Source organism: Mchenga conophoros, linkage group LG23, assembly GCF_057382185.1.
Source record: "Mchenga conophoros isolate Kocher_MC1m ecotype Shallow Benthic linkage group LG23, M_conophoros_male_GT1.1, whole genome shotgun sequence".
NCBI lineage: Eukaryota > Metazoa > Chordata > Actinopteri > Cichliformes > Cichlidae > Mchenga > Mchenga conophoros.
In genome coordinates, this window is record NC_140547.1 from 10,565,838 (window position 1) to 10,587,689 (window position 21,852).

A 21,852-nucleotide genomic window follows, 5' to 3' on the forward strand; every position below is an offset into this window, starting at 1 on the left:
TGTCAGGATGACAGGATGTCTTGTTAAGCTCTCCTTCAGGAGGCTCAATGTGTTCAGCTGCCAGAAATCTATTAAAAATACATAAGGAGCTAAACTGCTGCCCTACGCCCGCAGCACAGAAACCACCAAATTAATTAACCACTTCCACTCCGCTGCTCTGGCCACTCATTTGAAATGGTTTATCTAAGCAGCAGAATGCAGCTCAGAGTTTGGTGTTCAGACTCAGTTCATGGACTGCAGGTGCGTGGTGGTGGACGATGGGACAGCAGCTACGTGTCACAGACAGGACATTATCCAGATGATTAAATAGACTCAGAACCCTGACGGTGAGTTTGGGCTCCGCCTCATTTATGGTGGAAAGATTTTGCAGCAAAAATTGTCCAAAAGGTATAAAAGATTGAATCAAGTTCAGAAACCCAGCAGGTCAGCCTACTTAGCTGCTGCACATCTCCATTCCACTTTGCAACCCACCTTCACCCAGTGCCTCCTCTCATCACTGTCATATCTGTTATGGATGAGGCTCCACCCTCCTGCTGAGGTCACAGAAAAGTCAGTCTGCAGCTTTTAAACAACCAGCAAGAGAAAAATATCAGTTTTTAGTCTTTTCTTCATTATAAATTAAAGTAAAACAGTTTCTCACACTTCAGTGTTTTTAAAGAAGCTAGTTTTAGGCAGATGGAGTGGTTACCCAACATTTCAAAATATATCACACAGGTATTCAGATCTCCTTCTTCGGGTTTGGGAAAGAGTCGTCCATGAGTAATTGGGAGGAGCAGAGGCAGAATGCGGTGCTGCCCTCACCCATGGTTATTCGCTTTGGGTAAGGAAAGAAAGAACGAGGCATGGACTACAAGAAGCTCAGCTGCTTCTTCGTACTGAGCAGAGCCAGCAGAGGTGGTGCAGCGTCTAATCATGGCACCCTTCGGGGAGGAGGACTGGGAGGAGATAGACTGCGAAGTCATTGGAGAGATTTTATATCTCATCTGGGCTGAAAGCAGCTGAGGATCCCTCAGGAGGAGGCCAAGCACACTTTCAGGAAAAATCCATGTGGAATATGACACCATTCCCACCTCAGCTTCGGATAAAAACAAGAGGATGGGCAGGTGGGTGAATGTGACCTGCCGAAGTGGTCATCATTACTTCTACTGGAAAGTGAGCAGGAAGTTTATGCAGACCCTGAACTGCAGGTCATAAAAGCTTAAATGTAGATTTAAGGGTTTGTGTGCACACACACACACACACACACACACACACACACACACACACACACACACACACTCCAAGCCAAAAAACACACTGTGACTACAGGGGGCGCTGCAAAGACGGCGCACATGCATATCAATATATCAATGCAGCACACAGGCTGCCTTCAGCGTGATGGCACCAAGCACCGACTGTCACATAGGGCTGCTCGATTATGGCAAAAATGATAATCACGATTATTTTCACTGAAATTGAGATCTCGATTATTTGGCGATTTTTATTTAACAATAACAATGTATTGAATAATGACTTTAAAGATTGTCAAAAAATAATATAAAATAGTGTGCAAATACTGATAACAGTGCAAATGTTTGCAATATAAAAAAATAAATGAAAAATGTAAACATCTATGTTTAGTAAACTTTGCTACGGTGTTGCTCTGTGGTGCAGCTACAACACCGTAGCAAAGTTTACACACTATGTCTACTTGATCCACGTCTGACTCCGTGAACCATAATGTTTCCACACCACTGAAGTTTTTTTTTTTACCTCTCTTTTCAACCAACGGCAGTCACTCTCCTCTCCAAATAACTTCTGCTTAGCTTTCCGAGCTTCCCTCGGGTCCTCTTAATCAGCGGTCCCCAACCCCCGGGCCTCGGACCGGTACCGGTCCGTTAGTCGTTTGGTACCGGGCCGCGAGAGTTGAGGCTCAGGTGTGAAATGTATAGTTTTCAGGGTTTTTATCGGTTTTCAGCGTTATTTTGTTATCGTTTTTATCGTTTACTCGGTTTTCCTTGGTCTTTTCACGTGTGTTATGAATAAATTTTATTTTTTTCGGTACCGGTACTAGTTTTATTTTGTTGTATTTATCCGCGACACCTTAAAGGCCGGTCCATGAAAATATTGTCGGGCATAAACCGGTCCGTGGCGCAAAAAAGGTTGGAGACCGCTGCTCTTAATTGTTGTGACACATGTTCGAAATGCAGAGAGGTGCGCTCGATTTGCCACACGGAGCAGCGCGAGAGTAAAGCACAAGGGAGGGGCTAATAATCGGCTCAGTCATTTTTAATGATCGTTGAAAGCCCAGATCGTAATCGAGATTAAAATTCGATTAATTGAGCAGCCCTACTGTCACACACTGATGAACACTGTCGCTCTAGCCTGCAGCAGGTTCTCTCTCTCTCTCTCGCTCTCTCTCACACACAGCAGGATGGTGGCGTTCCCCTCAGTGTGGTATTCCACTTCATGAATGTTGCTCCAGTTTGTCTCTATCACTTTTCTTCAGAGCCTGCAACCTGGTTTTATTGGGTCCATGAGACCTGATTTTTGCCCCATTTTTTTAAACTTTTCATTCCGCCCTTCCTCTAACACTCTGTAGTCCTCAAGGACAGTTTAGTCCAGTTTAACGGCAGCAGTGGCTCAGGGACCGCCCCCCGATGCGTTCATCAGAGTGTGAGGGCTGCACAAGGCGTAAAAAAGCAAATACAAGCTCAACATGATCCACATTACCATTCCTCTACAGCACTGTGGTCCAGTTTGTCTGCAGTGACCACACACACACACACACACACACACACACACACACACACACACACACACACACACAGCAGTGACAACCTGTCACACAAAATCCTGCGTGACGGGGTGTCAGATTCAAAATCTGAATCTGTGTGTGCTTCTAGCAAGGTGACATGTCACAGTAAATCAGTGCACACACACATTCTGAATTTGGTATCCCTTTACTGTGTGTGTGTGTGTGTCTGCTGTTTGGTTCAAATATTTCACATCATCCGTAAAACTAAAACCCAGCAGGCACACGACAGGACCTGACGCTGCTGAACAGACACGTGAGCCGAAGTAACAGGAAGACTTTGGTGTGATGACACAAGCCAACATTCGTGATACAGAAAAAACAGGCGTGCAGCAGCTGGATGATGAGAATGGAAATGCAGATGTGTGTGTGACCTTTGACTGAAAGAACAGTGGCTACTCTCAGCGCTGGAACAGTAGGAGAACATGTTGTCATACCGGCACGAGATAAATGCCTGAAAGATTTCAGCCCTATCCTGTAATCAAAAGCGGTCATGTGACCATTTCAGTCCAGCCCAGTCTTAAAAGGAGTTTCCAACAATAAGATAAAATGCTGAGGAATATCAGGAAAAGGCAGAAGTGAGTGTGTCTGCTGCTGCATATCACACAGTAAAGGCTCATGTGGATACATTTGTAATGTGTTACCTTGGCTCGCTCAAAGGTAAGTCAGTGTGGCACTGTGCCCATGCACACCACTCTCAGCCCACACGCTTCAATCAGGGGAGAATAACAAGACATGCACAACATTTATCCATCTTTACTTTAGTGCACAAACGTGAGTCCATAATAAAACCTGCAGGGAGGACAGCAAAGTGAACAGTGAAGCTCTACCACGTCAGAAATCCACTTCCTTCGGGTATTGGTTCGTTAATATCACAGATAGAAATGTGTCCGAAAACAGATCAAATGTAAATTATGCACATCTGAAGGTGTTACTGATGTCTGCATTTCACAGTAATCACGCCCAGGTGTTACAGGCACCCAAAGGAGCCCATCAAGACCCTGAGCTCCAATCCTCACAGCATCGCAGGTCGGCCACACCTTATTCCTCTCATTAGATTACTGTAACGCTTTGTATTTGTGCCTAAATGATGCAGCATTTTCCCGCCTACAGTAACAGTGCTCACAGTCTCAGAGTCACACCAGCCTGTTGCAGCACCAACTCAGTGCTGCACCCTGAGAGCCATCACAGCTCCATCCACACCTGAAAGCCTTTTAGAGCCAACCTGCACAACATTACGTCCTGTCAGTGTGTGTGTGTCTCCGTTTTCTTCTTCACTTATTTTTATTTTTTCCTTTCCTGTCATTTTAGGTTTTTTACAACTTCTGCGATGTCGATCGCAGCTGCAGAGATCAACTTTATTTTCTGGATGTCCGCATCTCACAGCCGGCTGCGAGTCGGATCTGCACACACACTACAGTAAATGAATTAACGTGTATCTGAGGGTGGAAACACTCCTCTTCTCCTTCAACACATACAACAGGTCAGCTAAATTAGACAAAGCGTGCGGGTCATGTGGAGGTGGTGTGTGCTGTATTGTGAAACGCTGCCTTCATTATTAGAACCTTTTTACAGCTGTCGAATCACTTTTATCCTCAAAGATGTCAGCAGCTGATCCGGAAGATGAACAATTAAATCGGAATCTCGTTAACTAATAATAACAACGTGTTAACGTTCAGCACTTTACCCCTCGGTGTCTACAAAGAGGTACTCAGCCAATCACATCTCAGTGTTCACTCCACAACAGCTGTTTGGACACGTAACAGCATCCGACCAATAACAGACTGATAGTGGTACCTGAACCTGCACCATTGTGCAGGAACAAGGTGACAGCAAGGTGAGACACAGTTACTGAACACACACACACACACACACACACACACAGACCACGTATATACACACACACAGACACACACACACAGCCACACAGACCCACATATACACACAGCACTTCTGAAATATGACTTCCTGTTTCTGGGGATTATTTTAACTGAACCCAGTGATGGGGCTGATGAAGTGTGATGTGCTGCACTCTGGTTCGGCACCCACACCCAGATCTGGCAAAACGTCACTGGTAAGCTTCTTTAGCCTTTACGTGTTCGCCTAACCCAGTTTAATGTGCAAGAGTTTCTCAAGGCTGACAAACAGAAAATAAAGAAATTCAAATAAAGAACGAAATGAAAAACTGTGCGTTTTATTTCTGCACGTTAGAATCGTGTCTGTCTAACATATGAGCTGAAGTACAGCTTCTGTAGCTGAGTGACACTTAACACACCAATCAAACTAATGCCACCCAACCACACACACATCATTCACGTAGATTTCAGGTGAATCACCACCTGAATCCGTGAATGACACAAAGGAAATGATGTAGAGGTTTCCACCAAAGACAGAAACGTCAACATTCAGTCACATGCTCTATTTAACCTCACTGAGCTGTCTGAGTCTCTTGTGACTGCAGAGATCATAAAATCCAGCTGGGCTATAAGCAAACAAAGGACTGATAACTCTGTGCCAAACGCCATGATTAACTGGCACCACTTTAAAACGATGCACCTGAATTACCGATGCCCATCTGGTTAAAAGGCCTTTTCCTTGGCTTCATCACTTCCTCTGCTGACGTTGCAGGAAAGGACTCCATGTTAAATATGTTTCTGTGATCATTTATCATCGTTTTCTGTCCAAGCAGAAAATAAGTATCGTCTTAAACAGGGCTGTAGACTAATCTTTGCCATGGTTGTACTGGTGCGCCTAACTTAAGCACACCAGCACAAAAGTTAGGCGCACCCAAATTGTTCAACCGTATCGCTTAACACCGCAGTTTTACATGTGCACTTTTTTGGGAGAAAATTGATGTCCATACAGACAATATTGATTTGTAAATGATTAACTAACAATTTTGTGCTTGTGCTTAAAATGCGTTGGCACTCTTTGGCAATATTGTAGACAATATTAAACTTAATCATCACATCGGCCTCATCTGACGACCTGTTTGCTGCTGCCTGCCGCTGTGGGGAGAGGGGACACTTGGGCAGTGCATTTATCACGACATATAATGTGTTTTCTGGATACATTGTGCTTTTTCAGCGTTCAGTGATTGATGGCTCCGTGTCAGAGCACTGGCTATGAATTTCAAATGGATCAGGCCTTAACTTTAAAAAAAAAAAAAAAAAAAAAAAAAGAGGTTATCAATCGTTCTTATCTTTTCTCATTACCCACAGCTACATCCACTTCTGTCGGGCCTAGGCTATTCACTAGGGCTGGGTATCATCACTGATTTCTATAATCCATTTGATTCCGATTCACAAGGTCCCGATTCGATTCAACTTTGCCTCAGACAGTCAGAAATATTATAACTCTGATCATTTATCAGTACTGACACTTATGAGACTTTTTAGAAATGTGAGCATCACAGCAGATGCCTTTGTGTCAAAGTAACTGAGAATAAAACACAGAAAACATGAAGGAGATTTTGCTGGCCTGGCTTTTCATAGCAGATAACCTTAAAAATATTCTGCATTTTTGCATATTTTTAAAAATTTTGAATTTCTTCAGTATTGAACAGCAGAAATTAGGCTTTCTTGTCCGAGGTCATTTAAGTAAAAAGAAAAAAAAGAAAGACAGCGGCCGACAGCGCTGTAAACAACGGTGGACTGGTGGGTAATAAGTGAATGAATAATGCTGAAAACAGAGATTTGAGAAGGGAAACTGTTCTTGAAGTACAGAGAGAGAGAGCTGTGCATGAAGTGTGATTTTATCGTGGTGGAAGCAAAATAGCAAAAGTAAGAGGGAATTCATGACGATGTTTATCAAATGTGAAGCGTAGTATGCTGCTTCTTTTGCTACTGGCTCGGTGAATTTTGGTTGGAGACAGACGAAACCTGCAGCTCAGAATCTAGCGCAAAAAAGACGTAAAGACAGCGCGGACCCGACGCATCAGAATCAGTGAGCTGTCGGCTTTCAGCCCCGACGGTGTGTCCGTGTACGGGCCGTCGGGTGAGAAAGCCGAGAAAGAGAAAGCTGATCTGATGCGTCGGGTCCGCACTCTGTGTTTACGTCTTTGTGTGGAATCAGTTTACCTGACCTTATTTGCTGTTTGGTGGTTGTTGAAATAGTTTTGTGAGCTTTAACCTGAGATTCTGGCGTTTCTGGCAAAATACATTTATATTTAAAAGTCGATTCAGGATTTAATGAATCGATATCGCTTTATTCAAGCTACTCACCTGCACTTTCAACTGGACCACGGTTAATCAGAGAGGTCCCGCCCCTGGCTATCTCTGATTGGTTTAGACCATGATAGGGGCATAATGTGTGTCTTGACCACACGAAGAGTTTTGGTTGTTTTTTTTTTTACTCAAAGTTTTTTTAGTCGCACTATTGAACATTTTGGTCGCACTCTAGAGCCCTGGTCTTAAATCTGTGCTGAGGATGTTCAAACTGTTCACTGTTTTTACACATCACAGACCTCTCCTGTCACTGTCCATGATCAGCCAGCTGTCAATAAAGATAAAAAACCCAATAATACAAACTGCTGAGGCTCAGCTCCACCTGAACACTTCAAAGGTCTGGCATTAAAAGCAGGAAACGCCATCAGCTGATTTATTCCAGCGCCCTCTGGGACAGACAGACAGACAGGCGGCTGCTGCAGCTTCTCCTGGCTTTGATGCGTCACGCACGAGCAGGAGTGTGTTTGTGCTGATAATGGGCCAGTAACGGGATGTGTGCTGGAAACAGAGATACCTGCGTGAGGCTGAACTCAGGTGGAAAAGCTGCTGGAAACGAAGATGCACAAAGCCCGACTCCCTGCCAAGCTCCCGCGTTGTTCCTGAATCCACCTGACTGTGGACATGACAACATCCACAAAGAAAATGCTCTGCAGGCGCAGTGAGCTGCAGGAAGGACGCCACATTCATTAAAGTGCCTCCAGCAGTGGAATGAATGAAGGCTTTTAATGATCCTTCTCTCTGAGGTCTGCCTGACAGCATTACTATTCATTTTTCTCACCCTTAAGCCAAGCGCTTCAAGCTTTTCAGGATTCACAGACTTTAAATCTAAGTGGACGTTTTACAGTTTGGAGCTCCAAGCGCCAAGCGCTTCAAGCTTTTCAGGATTCACAGACTTTAAATCTAAGTGGACGTTTTACAGTTTGGAGCTCCTATAAACAAAACTAAAAATGAATAATGCAGCTTCACGGATGGATAGCAACACACTGTTCTGACCAATTATCAAAGTCCAAACCTTAAACAGGAAGCCAAACCCTCTAGTGTCTAGCAGAGGCAGCAGTGAGTCAGTCCAAATCCCATGTTAAAACTTTAACATATCTAACCAGCTGTGTAGCTCTGCAGTTCTTAACGGTTTCATTCAATTCAATTTTATTTATATAGCACTTAATATCATGTGAGGTAAAGAACCTACAATCATACAGAGGAACCCCAACAATCAGACGCCCCTAAGCACTTGGCGACAGTGGGGAGGAAGAAACCTCCGGCAGAACCGGGCTCAGGGATGGATGGCCATCTCAGAGACAGGCTGGTATTTCCAGCTCCAACTACCAACCAGGCCCGACCCTGCTCAGCTTCTGAGACGAGATCAAGCGTGCACAGCCACACCAGCCTGAGCTAAAGTATCTGCTACCATTAACCGATTTTTTACACACAGAAAAAAGCAGTCTGATCAGGTTTGTGGTCTGTTCAGTCTAAATCAGAGTCCAGACCTGAGTTTGGCTTTTCTGAGAACAGCACAGCTTTAACGATGCACTCACAGTCTGCTTTTATTACATATAGTGAGCTTTATGCTGCCAGCTGTTCAAAAGCAGCCATGGGAGCCGTTGGCAACCATCAATTTGGCCGTCTTCTTTGAAACTTGCTGGCATTTGATGGCCTCTGGTTGGTGCTCTGCTGCTGGCCTCTGCCTGTGTGGACAGCTCTTTAACACTTTCCCTCAAACACCCTAACGACCTGTAAGAGTAAACGGGTCACATTTACATCAGATGTAGCTTTGAATCCTGTATATGACTTCCTCTATTGTCTGTTCGTGCTCATTAGAGACGGCTATCGAGTGGCTCTTTCCTAACAGCCATAGCCCGTCTGAATAAAACCATTAGGGACAATAATGCTGTGTCTTAAAACCAGCGGCCCTTTTAATGGCTTATAAAGCAGCACTGTCACCTCTAATGTCTGAAAGCAGTTTAAGAAAGACACTAAAGCTGCAGAGAGCATCCTCCTTCAAGCTGTGTGCATCAGTGCTGCAGTAGCTCCTGGAGGTCACTGCAATGCAACAGCTCAGCCTGCTGCACACACACCGTCCCATTTTCATCACTTCAGGGGACATCACATCGACTTGCGTTCATTTCCTGCAGAATTACTCAACCTTTAAACCAGCTCATCCCCACAAAACGTAATGATTTAAAGTACAGCGACCAGTTTGTCTCTAAAAGGAAGTCCAGTCCCTACAGCATGAGCAATACAAGGGTGCATTAATCTGCCTGGACCAGTCCAGTTAGCAACAACACATCTCTGCTCAAAGACGATGATTTAAGGACAACACACAATCGAGGACGCATCCACACTGACACACAATTAAATATCACACACAGATCAGTGTGTGTGTCCGAGATGAGGCTGTGCACCGCTGCACGGCTCACATCGTCTTCTAACCTAAGCAGCACGGAGTGACTCAGTACCTCACATTCCAGCTAGCAGGACCCTGAAAAACAGGTAAAGCTAAATGGGACGCAGCCAACATTAACCTCATAAATTACAGCGACGCTGACAGCCCGGTTGCTCTGCTGAGAAAAAGGTCGATGGAGCACACGCTGTGAATGCGATTGGCTGCTCTGGAGCGCCTCTGTAAGCGAAACTGATGGTGGATTAAAGTTGGGTTGGTTTCTATTTTCCGTTAGTCTGTGTTATTGATTAACATCTCCTTTAACACCTGAGGTAGCTCCTTTCAGTAAATGAAGACATGCAGTTCAAAGACGATACCCCACAAAGCTTAGACTGCTTTCCCAGAGTTCTGAAAGCTCTCATTTCTATATTTTAGTTTATTTTTTTCTGTCACACATAATATTATAATATTTTACAGCCCACTGGCTCATATGGTGTAAAAGCAGACTCAGAACACTTTGGGGATGTGGCCGAGGGCCGGGAACAAAACACGAACCCCCGGCCGAGACCAGTTTCTCAGCAGAATGAGCCTCCTAAGATCCAGACGTGTGCATGTTATGTTAATCTGATGATTACATGTGGTACTGTGGTAGCCCTGAGATGGACTGGCACAAACCCAACCAGGTACTTTTGAGTCCCTAAACAAAACCAGCAAGACGAAGTCAAAGGGGGAAACAGAAGAGAAAACAACCATATACAGGACACAAACTGCAGTCTACGCCGACGCTACACTCCAGCCTCCTAACGTGGACGGACTGGTCGGTTATCTCAGCGGCTGGTGTTTCCACAGTTGGTGCATCAAGGTACTGATGCCAGCATGTGTGTAAAGCAGATCTGACAAAACGTCATTAAATTATATTCTTGCTGTCTTGACCGAGAACTGGATAAGCTATAAGTAGGAAGGTGGGTGGCTGGATGGATGGAACTATACTTTTCTAAGAGTCTTGTAGGAACACTACAGTGTTTTTATATTTGAATTAATTTCAGTTAAATTTCTACAGCGCCATTTGACATCAACAGTCGCCCCAACATGCTGTAAAATAAAAACAAAATAATATTAGAGGGAGTGCCCCATGAACAGCACCTGGTGATGGTGGGAAGGAAGAACTCCCTTTAACAAAACATGACTTCCACTAAAACCAGGATCGGGGAGCGGCAGCTATCTGGCACAACTGGTTGGGATGGTAGCGGATATATATATAATTTTTACTGGTGGTTTTGATAACAGCTAATAAAAAATAGAATAGATGCAATGAGATGGATAAAATGTAGGACACGTGATGAGATTAGATGAAACATGCAAAGCCAAAGTCATTCACAGCGCAAAATCTTATAAGGACCTCTTTTAGCCCTCTGAGGTCTGAAGCAGGGACGATACTTTCTGCTTCCATGCGCCCGGAAGCAGAAAGTGACGTAGACTTCGTTATTGCACAGTTAGCGCTAAGATCTGGACGTTCATGTGCCTGTTGTTTGTCTCCAGCTGCTCGCTTCTACAGCAGCGTATAACTGAGGCTTAAGGAATCATCGAGGGATGACCTGATCTCCAAGCTCTGTGCTGATATTCACTCTTACACAAAACTAAAGTCCTTTCTGTTTTTCTTCACAAAATCAAGGCCAGGGTTGACACCAGTGATGACTTACACCTATCAGGGTCAAACAAATATTAGGTCCACTGTAAACACTGCCAGGTAAAGCTACTGTGGCATAAACGTCTAAAATGCCCAATGTCTTAGTTTGATTGGAAACAGCTGCCAAGTTAAGGAACATCTGGACGAAATACACTATATTGCCAAAAGTATTCACTCGCCCATCCAAATCCCTCATTCCAGGTGCTCCATCAGTTTCATGTCCACAGGTGTATAAAATCAGCATCTGAGCATGCAGACTGCTTCTACACACATTTGTAAAGAATAGCTCGCTCTTAGGAGCTCAGTGAGCTCTAGTGTGGTGCCGTGATAGGATGCTAGGAATGTCCTCGCAACCAAATACTCCACAGTCAGCTGTTAATGGGATTATAACCAAGCGGAAGTGACTGGGAACGACACCATCTCAGCCACGAAGTGGTCGGCAACGTAAATCAGAGAGCGGGCTCAGTGGAAGCTGAGGATCATGGTGCACAGAGTTCACAGACTTTCTGCAGAGTCAACCGTTAAAGACATCCAAACTTCACGTGACTTCAGATTAGCTTAAGAACAATGCGTGGAATGGGTTTCCATGACAAATGCATCCAAGCCTTACATCACCAAACAAACAGCAAAGCATTGGACGCAGTAAAGCAAAGCACATGCCACTGGACTCTAGAGCCGTGGAGACATGTTCTCCGGAGTGACCAATCACACGTCTCCAATGGTAAAATGGTAAATGGCCTGTATTTATATAGCGCTTTACTAGTCCCTAAGGACCCCAAAGCGCTTTACATATCCAGTCATCCACCCATTCACACACAGGTGATGGCAAGCTACATTGTAGCCACAGCCACCCTGGGGTGCACTGACAGAGGCGAGGCTGCCGGACACTGGCGCCACCGGGCCCTCTGACCACCACCAGTAGGCAACGGGTGAAGTGTCTTGCCCAAGGACACAACAACCGAGACTGTCCAAGCCGGGACTCGAACCGGCAACCTTCTGATTACAAGGTAAACTCCCGACTCTTGAGCCACAATCGCCCACGATGGACGAGTCTGGGTTTGTGGTTGCCAGGACAACGGTACTTGTCTGACTGCACTGTGCCAAGCGTAAAGTTTGGTGAAGGGGGACTATGGTGTGGGGTGTTTTCCAGGAGTTGGGCTCCACCCATTAGTTCCAGTGAAAGGAACGCTTCATGCTTCAGCATACTTTGGACACTTTCGTGTTCCCAACTTTTTGGGAACAGTTTGGGGATGCCCCCTTCCTGGTGTGAAGAACTTGACTGACCTGCAGCAAAAATCCTCATAAACATTCTTAAATCTGCATGAAGGCTTGTCTGAAGAGCTGAAACTGTTACAGCTGCAAAGGGCCGACATCCTATTAAACTGTGTGGATTAAGAATGGGAGGTCAGTCAGTTTTGCACACTCTGAAGGCAGACAAGTGAACACTTTTGGCAGGATGGTGTACGCTGCCCTCTGCCTCCAGACCGAGCTCCACGCAGCAGAAACAGAATGCTTGCCGGGACAATCATGTGACCTGACATATGTGATGGATGCATTTATTATCATCGGTCATGGTGCAGCTCAGAGCCCCAATCTGTGGTCCTGATACTGATGCAGCACCACATGGGGAACCTGAGAGCGAGCCCATGCCCGTCACACATACACAGCAAAATACATCATAGGTAAAAGTGCTGCTGTCTCTCTCCCCTCTCTCTCCCTCTCTCTCACACACACACCAAAATAATGCAGCACACACATGATTTGTCTTTCCCCACCTGATTGTGTGCAGACACATGCACACAGGTTAAAGGTGACCCCTACTCGATATGTTGACGGGGATCAGGTAGGAAAGCAAACACACACACACACACACACACACACGTAATGAGCCGTCTCATAACTCAGCTCTGACAGACGCTTGATAATCCACTAGAACACACACACACACACACACACACACACACACACACACACACACACACACACACACACACACACACAGAGTGAGAGCGCATACTAACCTGGAGGCAACATAGTCCATACTTCAGTCTTCACACGCAGAGATAAATCCACATGTACGGCAGAGAGTGTGTGTGTGTGGTGTGTGTGTGTGTGTGTGTGTGCGCTGTCTCAGTTTCAGCTCTGCTGTGGCGCTCTGATCTCCAGAAAATGTGATGTGTGCGTGTGAGAGAGAGAGCTGGCTGCTGTGATGCTGAGGCTGAGAGCGACGTACAGCTCTGTTATACACTCAACCTCGATTACTCCCTTTCCTCATCCCCGGCTCTCCCTCTCCCTTCACCCTCCTCCTGCTGCTGCTCTACCTTTCCTTACCCCTCTCCCTCCCCCTCTCCTGTGCATTTTTCTCTCTGTCCCAATCCTTTTCTCCTCTTCGTTCTCCATTAGCACTCCTCCTGGTAAAGATGTTCATTGGTGCCTCGCACACATTTACGGTCACAGCCCTTCATTTACACTTGCTTCAGAAAGTAATCAGCCCAGTTCTATTTTTCATTTTTAATGATCGTTTCTACACAAACTGATCCCTGAGTAACTGGGATGGAAAACTGAACATTTTTTTAGAATGTTTTCATATTTCTTGAAACGCTGGCGTGGAGAAAGCAGCAGTCAGTTATAACCAGTCAGAACTATGAAGGACGGGCATCGGACCTTTTAATTGATGGTGTGAAGTGGACAGAGGCTGGACAGTGAAGTCAGCAGCTCATAGGCTGACACGCTGGCGGACCCTACAGCAAGAACCTGCCGCTGTCTCTCTTTGCTGCGATGAGAAGAGTTCAGCTGGTGCCTCAGATCAGTCCAGCTACTGCACCATGAAGATGTGGTTGATGAAGAGTGCCAGAGATGGTCCTTCCAGCAGGTTCTCACAGATTCACCAGCTCTGTTCTGATTGGGATCAACAGCCAAAGACTCATCACTGTTTTATAGCTGATGGATGGATATTCAGTAATTCATTCGTAGTCTTGTCCTGTGTCCATGCTCTTTCTTCTCAGGTAGGAACCCCACCCTTCCCTGTACCAGGTTCGTCTGTGAGGTCTACACAGCCCTTAAAGACTATGGTTTGGACATTCTTGGTCTTTCTTAAGAACCTTCAGCATCTTTAATCATCTCTGGAGCTGTTCAATGACACATGACTCAACAATGCCTGGAGAATTTTTAACCTCCATAATAACCTAAAGAAGTAGCTACCTCATCATCCTGCTTTATTACCAAAAGCATTAAACATGGTCAATGGTGCCCAGAATGACCTATTTTGAACCTACTGGAACCACATCATGAATCACAAAGGGCTCTAGTGGGATTTCTGGACTCCCCTTTAGTTAACTCTCAATTCTGGACAAGTAAATTCTTTTTAAAGTTGACTTTGAACTTTCTAACAGCTCCCTTCAAACCACAATCTAAACCTTCATAAAGGCTCAAAGGACCACCTTAAATGTTCCCAGCCCAGCTCCAGGACTCCTGGAATTCCTGCAAGGCCTTAAAACCATGCCTGAGAAACTACAGCTTTGAAGATATGCATAATTAACACAAGCAGGCTCTAAATGATGCACTTGATACCAACAAGATGATAAATGATGTTTATGAATGTCGAGGCAATCAAAGAGGCTGGGGGTGGAGGCTATATAAGGACAGGAAGCTGGGACACACACACACACACACACACACACACACACACACACACAAATTCAGAGCAGTGTGTTGTTACAGTCTGCAGGGAGTAGATGTATGCAGCCAACTCTTCTATTATGGTAGCTCATTGATCCAACACACACCCACAAACAGACACACACCCACACACACAGAGTTCAGGCAGCCCCTTTATCACCATTCATGCTAGCACCTCCCCTCCAAGTTGACATGACTCACAAATAAAATGCAACCACGTCATCAAACTGTCTGAGGCAAGGAAGCTGCCCAAATTAAGACCCCCCCGGGCTTTTTTAACTCCGGACTCTCTCCGAGTCGCTATGCATGCTTCACAGTTCTTTCTCTCATACTGGGTATCATGCTGCTTTAGCTACTCCCCTTTAAGACTTTCATAAACTGATGGTCTGAACAAATGAGGTTGGAGTTTTTGGACACTACACACCACTGCAGAAAGCCTCAACAGTAAACTGCAGATAAGATCTTATTGTCACATCCCTCATCCCCCATACTTTCACAGCAGTTTTAGATCAGAGTGTGCGATGCTTGTTTCGGCTCAGTTTCTATTTATACTCTGTTGGTCCTGTTACTGTCTGCTGCTGCAATGACCCACTTTCCCCACAGACTCAATCAACTTTCAACTGATTTAATTACCTTTGGAGTGGTTGTGAATACAGATTGACATCCACAGAACAGCTTATACCAAATGCTGCTGACAGACCCTCAGTACTCACACCACACATGAAGGATAGCCTCTCCATGCTTCGTCTGCTGATGAAGTGATGATGTGCAAAATTTGTCCTGTGAGTTCATCCTCTGAGGAACAGATAAAATCAGGGCATGTCAGACAGATTTCTGCGAACGTTTCAGCGATGGCTGCAGCTCTGACATGCTGATTTTCACAGAGGCTGGTGGTTTTAGAACAAAGGTCACCCTGGCCACTGTAATGTTTAGGACCAGGCCTGCTGTTCAGTATGATGTTACCAACTTCATTGCCCAAAAATTTTAAAAAACTGGTGCAATCAGCTCAAACAACACGATGAGTGCGGCTGTTCTCACAGCTGTTACCGTAAAGTTTGATGTCAGCATTCACTGAAAGCTGTGGTTAGGTCATACAAACATATTAGCAGAACCAAGATGGAGGATCAGGATTAAACTGTTTGTGTTAAGGGGCCCTGATGGGCAGAGTCAAACACTCTCTGGAGGAGGACTAAACTTCAGCTGAGAGAACATCTGAAGTGATCCGTCCACAGTTGGAGGTCAGTCATTGCTCTGCTGCAGGTATGGATTACTTTCATTTTTATTTATACAGCGCCAAATCACAACAACAGTCACCTCTAGACACTTTATATTGTAAGGTAGACCCTAAAATAATACATTCAGAGAAAACCCAACAATCATATGACCCCCTATGAGCAAGCACTTTGGCGACAGTGGGAAGGAAAAACTCCCTTTTAACAGGAAGAAACCTCTGGCAGAACCAGGCTCAGATTCTGGTTCATTCTGAGATATGAAGTGAAATCTCACCCCGTATCAGCAAGAATAGAATAAAACAAAATAACTATATTATCCACATGAATGTAAAATTGTCTTTGGTTCACAAAGTCATAAACAAATCAATCAAATCACTTCATATCAACCCAAAAAAATCCTACATACACATATACAAAACTTCAATACAACAACAAGAGAAACACATCCCAGCATCTTAAACCATAAAACTAAACTTGTCATCAAGTAAACTTGTTCCCAAATACTTAAAGCCATCAACAACTTCCACAGACTGACCAGGAAGTGAAAGACCTGTTATGAGGCCTGTGTAATTCAAGACAAGCTTGTTGGTTTAATCAAAAACTGATGAGATTTACACTGTTCTTCCTGTTCCTCTGAAAGAGACCAACAATAGCCATCAGCATATTTTAACATTCTCGCATCCCTATCCTGTAGCTACAATATGCTAAATGCAAAAACAGTAGCATATTGTTGTTAGTAATAACAACATGGGGGCATAAGCTTAGAGTCTATTGTGAGGACTGATCTCCTTACATCCCCGTGATGTTAACCAGCACATTTTGTGGTGAAGCCTTGGTGAAACATTACAGTCGAGAGAGTTTTTGTCACTGACTGAGAAACGGAGGACGACATGTCTGTCTGACTTTAACAGGACGGCGATTTATAAAACAAACATGTTTCATTTAAAAGGACGAGAAACTGTTTACTCTGGTTATAGAGCAGGATAGCCAATGGCCACTTTCTGACAGACCTCCCTACGGCCACGCAAAACACAGTCGCCCTCTGTTGGAGATGAGAAAGAATGGCTTGGGGCACTTCAGCACAAGCTACGTCCATCTCTTCTATTGTCCATCAGGTGCTCTCAGACTGGGGGTGGGTCCATGTAGAATCACAGAACAGGTGGGGATAATCTTACTAATCCACGTTATTTCAATAAGATTATAGAATGGCTCTTTTTTTCATACCTGTAATCAGCACTTCCTCCCAGACTGTAAGTATCTGAGTTAAAACCGGACCCAGCCTGCGGAAAAGCGCTGCATTAAGCACAAATTTGGGGAACAACATGTCATCGTTTTGCTGTGTAACCTGTAAGAACCACAGCAGAGAGCTTTGAAACTGATGACGACGGTCAGCTGGATAGGGACGAATCTGCAGGAGGAGACGCAACGCCAGACACATCATGGACACGGCCGCTGAGCATCCCTCCCGTTATTACTCCTGGGTGGAGGAAAACTGGATTTTCAGGAGGAGTTTTTAACCGATCAAACTGCCACAGCGCTGATCAGACCACAGATCAATGATTTAAATCTGACCTGTTAATTCTCTGTTAAATCACCTCGATCACCAGGTGTGTGACTTTTAATCCTGCATTTACCCCCTTCATCCCCGTTTAACCTTTAAATCCTCCTCACAGAGCTGTCAATCATCCATCAGAGAGCTCCTCTTCACAACATACTGCAGTTTCTTTACAAGATTAAACGGCACACACACCTGACTGTGTTCTACCTGCAGAATAATGTGCTATGATGCAGCACAGGCGGAAGCTGAAGATATCTCCTGTTTTCTTTATTCAGCCTCTCATGCACAAGCTAAAAGCTGAGGACACAGGTTACAACATTCACACAAAACTGATTTCAGCCAAGCATAACATTACTAAAATGTTTGATGATTTTTTTAGATAATAAAATTATGCGTTTAAATGCTTTTCATTAATTAGGTTGCTAAATGCATTCTCTTGAATTGAATTAACATGTTCACAGCCCGATACACAAACTGTGTGTTTTACTAGGGGCGTGGCCTCTAACTGACAGGTGGATGGTGATACAGGTGGATGCTAGCTTCACCTTTACTAGACCTCTGCACCATGTTTGTGCTGTTGGAGCCTTTTGGAGCATTTTAATGGTGTTACCTAACCAATGACAAAGCTGCTGGGAGGTTACTGTACTAACACACCTTCAAAGAAGGCGACGTTTGGGTGCACAATAAGATTTAAGGATTTTGATTGGATGTTAACGAGCGCTGATTAGCAGGTATCTGTGTCTGTGAATGCAACTTCAACACATAAAAATGGGATCTTACAAACCAATGAATCAACAACGTCATTTATACAGTGTTTAGCTAATTTTGTACACAAGTCTGTGTGCACACACGAACTGTTCACGATTAACCAAATGTCAAGTCTGTTCTCCATCCCGACCAGTCACCAAGATTTAAAGGCTTATATAGACAACTGTGCTTTTCCTGTTGATGGAGTAAGCTTTCATTTAAAGCAGGCCCGTAAGTAAGATGCAAACAGGAGCTGGTTTTGGTAACAGTGGTGATTTATTTTCGTCTGCATCGACACAATCAGTCTACCATCAGATATCGCAGCAGACACATGATTCATGGAGTTTTTTAGCTCCACGATGACGTGCTTTGACCCTGACGCTGTACAGTAAAACCAATCTACTCAGAGGCTGCAGAGATGAAGGCTATTTGCTCGGCTGCTCGTTTTGCTGCGAGACAAACAACCTGAAACAGCATGTGGAATTGATCTGAATCATTCATTACTGTTGCAGCAGCCAATATAATGTTTCACCAAGAATATAAATAAGACAAGCCGAGAGACAAGAGCAGGCAGCGGCGTGGCCCGAGAGAAAAGCACCACCAATTCATCATTCCTTCCATCCCTGCTCATGTAAGCTTTATTGTATTTGTGTCTGACTCTTATGAGACTGCAGTGAAAAAGCTCAGATTCACCAGAAACCCAGTGCTCTGCCCAAACTTTGCCCTCGCACTCGAGTGTTTCAGACATTTCTGTTTGCCACAACTAATATACAAATCAGACAGCTGGCACAAAGCTTGACAACAGGCCGTAAAATTTGCACTTGGCACAAACCTCTGGACAGACGTTGTCTCCCAAGCCAAACATGAAACATTTGGCAGTTTCATTCTGTCAGATTATCACCATCAAACTGAAAACACATGTCATTGGAGGCTGATGCTGTTTCCCCATTAACAGGACCGGTCTGTCCATCCTGAAAAACAAAGTGGTACCAGGCATTGGCTATCCCAGGTCCAAGCTAAAGTAAGCCTCAGCTGTCCTACACAGGCAAGGGTAAAATCTGGAGACACCTAGCCTGACTAGTCCCAAAGATAAGGCTCAGGCCTAGGAGAACAGGTTAAAGGTCAGAAAGACTGAACCAAACCGTCCTAGATTCCAGGATAGAGACCAATGGGATACAGCTGCACCAAGAATTTATACCAGTGACCAAGAGAAGTGCGCCTAAAGAGGAAAGGGGTGAATGTTTATTACCCTAAGACTGAGCTTTAGTGACCACAGAGGCCTGGATAAAGACCATGAGCTTCTTTCAAGTTCACGCTAAAAGAAAGTTACTCGACCCAGGATGAAAGTCAGACATGGAGAACTGGACCAGCATCCAGGCTAAAGATCAGCAAAGACCGAACTTCCGGTCCCAGAGTCCCAGACCAAGATCCAGGACTCATGCCAGACCATCCAAGATTTTTGACTTCAGATGAGAGGAACTGAGTTATTTTGTTTAACAGTCAGCAGACTGAGCTCTTCCTCAGCTTTACCAGTTAAGGAAGGTTAAGGAACATAACGTTCTCCAGGTTCAAACCAGTTCATCATTCCACAGACAAGAAACGCACGAGTCTGAGGACACGCTAAAAGTATGAGCTTTGCTTTGGTTCACGCCAAAGACCCTGAAGATGAAGCTGATGGAAACTTTGGTTTGTGTTTGTTTTTAAAGGTAATTTTATTGAGTCTATTCAGTCCAATTACAGAAACTTTATTAATATATAAAACTTAACCTGCATTTAACCTCTGACACAAACAACATCAATTCATTTATACATCATTTTTCTTTAAACAAGACGTTCTGTGTCATTCATTGAAAGATTTTACTTGCAGAATTTTAGTGTCCAGTTTAGTGTTTCAAGATAAAGATATACTCAGACTTCCAAAATGAAGACAGGCTTTAAAAGGACAGTTGAAGTCTAGAGGAAACAGCTTTGACCAAAAAAGCTAATCCACCCTAATCCCAGATGAGATGCCAGCTCAGAAAACCCAAATGCCATTAAAACCAGAGGTCAGAATGAAAAAGCCGACAGCCCCGTCCGCCCGCCTGCTTCAGACGTAGCAAACCAAACGTACCCAAACCAAAGCGAGGCAAAGACAGCAGAAACCCAGAGAGAGAAAGACCGAGAGGAACTGAGAGCAACAAAAATCACAACAAAAGCATCCAGCGTGTGCTGAAATACGTCACGAACGGGACTGAGGGCCTGCCGGTTCATACATGGCCTGCAAAAACAGAAACACAAACACACACACACACACACACACAAACAGTGAGATACTGATGTACGTTTACTGAGACAAAAATGAAAACAGACTCAAAAACAGGCTTTCAAATAATTAGTGCCGCAGATCACAGGAAGTAAATTAACATGATCCAAAATGAGACCCAATGCGGTTCAGCAAGAAAAACTACACAATGTGAAATATTCTGTGAGTTAACGTGAGATAAAACAAGTCCAGATTAACTGAGATGTTCAGATATTTGCTGTAATCTCAGTTTTGTTGGAACACATGACACAGACATTCAGACACAGATCCTTGAAAGGAAATCGAGGAGATGATCTGAGATGAAATGAAGCCCGTCAGATATTCAGTGACAGCTGCAGAAACAGATTCTCTGGTAATCGTTCTTCAGACAGACGTGACCTGATTGAGATGAAGCTAAGAGCGTGATGAGTTCCTGCTTCAGCTTTTACCTGAACCTGTTCAGACGCGTGCACGCAGCTAAATCCTCTGCTTCATTGCACTGCTGCTGAAGTGCCTTTGAGCAAACAAGTGGCAGGCAGGACGTAAGCGATCAAACCTTTCTCTGGCTGTGACACTCTGACGATAGAGGGAAGTTACCAGGCCTGACCATGCCCCAGCAGTTCCTCTGAGACCCAAGTCCACACAGCATCACGCACAGAGTTCACCTCTTACCTCCCCCTCCCCCCAGCCATAGCTCTGTGGTCACATGCTGCCACTGGCTGATTGGCTGATCTGAGACTGCAAAAGCTCAAAAAATATGACAAATTCGGTGAGAACACAGATGATTGGGCTTTGACCGGCCACCCAAGGTCAGGTAGTGTGAGCCCTCCAGCACAGGCTGCAGGTGTGCTTGTGTATACAGAGGGTTACCTGTGTGTGTTCAGTGTTATGAAGGCAGTACAACTGCAGACCTAACCTGCTACAGAGGACAGACATGAAATAACTGCCTGCTGACCAATCAGAAGTCTGAAAGATCCCAGTGAGCATTAATGAGAAATATAGCTCATGATAAACATCCATCTTTAGGCGTGGTTGTAGTTTCCACCCAGTCTTCCCATAATGCCGACAGGAACTACGTATTTCTCCAAAGCATAGAAAATAAAGACGACTTTTAACCACATCACTGTAACAGATTCTGCTGTGTGTTACTGACCTTTGGCCTCCTCCAAGTCAGAGTTTAGCTCCTTGTCTGAGTAGCTGGGAGGCCTGTAGGGTGGGGGCTGTCTCGGGGGGGGCAGCACTACCTCTGATTTCTGCAAACAAACACAT

The 21,852-nt window shown here is 44.7% G+C and overlaps 1 protein-coding gene across 8 annotated transcripts in view; it reads right to left on the minus strand.

Annotated features, from left to right (window-relative positions):
* Positions 1–21,852, minus strand: part of patj (PATJ crumbs cell polarity complex component) — a 92,914-nt gene that overhangs the window by 32,104 nt on the left and 38,958 nt on the right. For all 8 annotated transcript variants that reach the window (XM_085265803.1, XM_085265800.1, XM_085265804.1 and 5 more), the window contains exon 28: positions 21,737–21,836. In XM_085265803.1, coding sequence (XP_085121929.1) covers positions 21,737–21,836 — 100 coding nt within the window. The remainder of the gene's footprint in view (positions 1–21,736; positions 21,837–21,852) is intronic.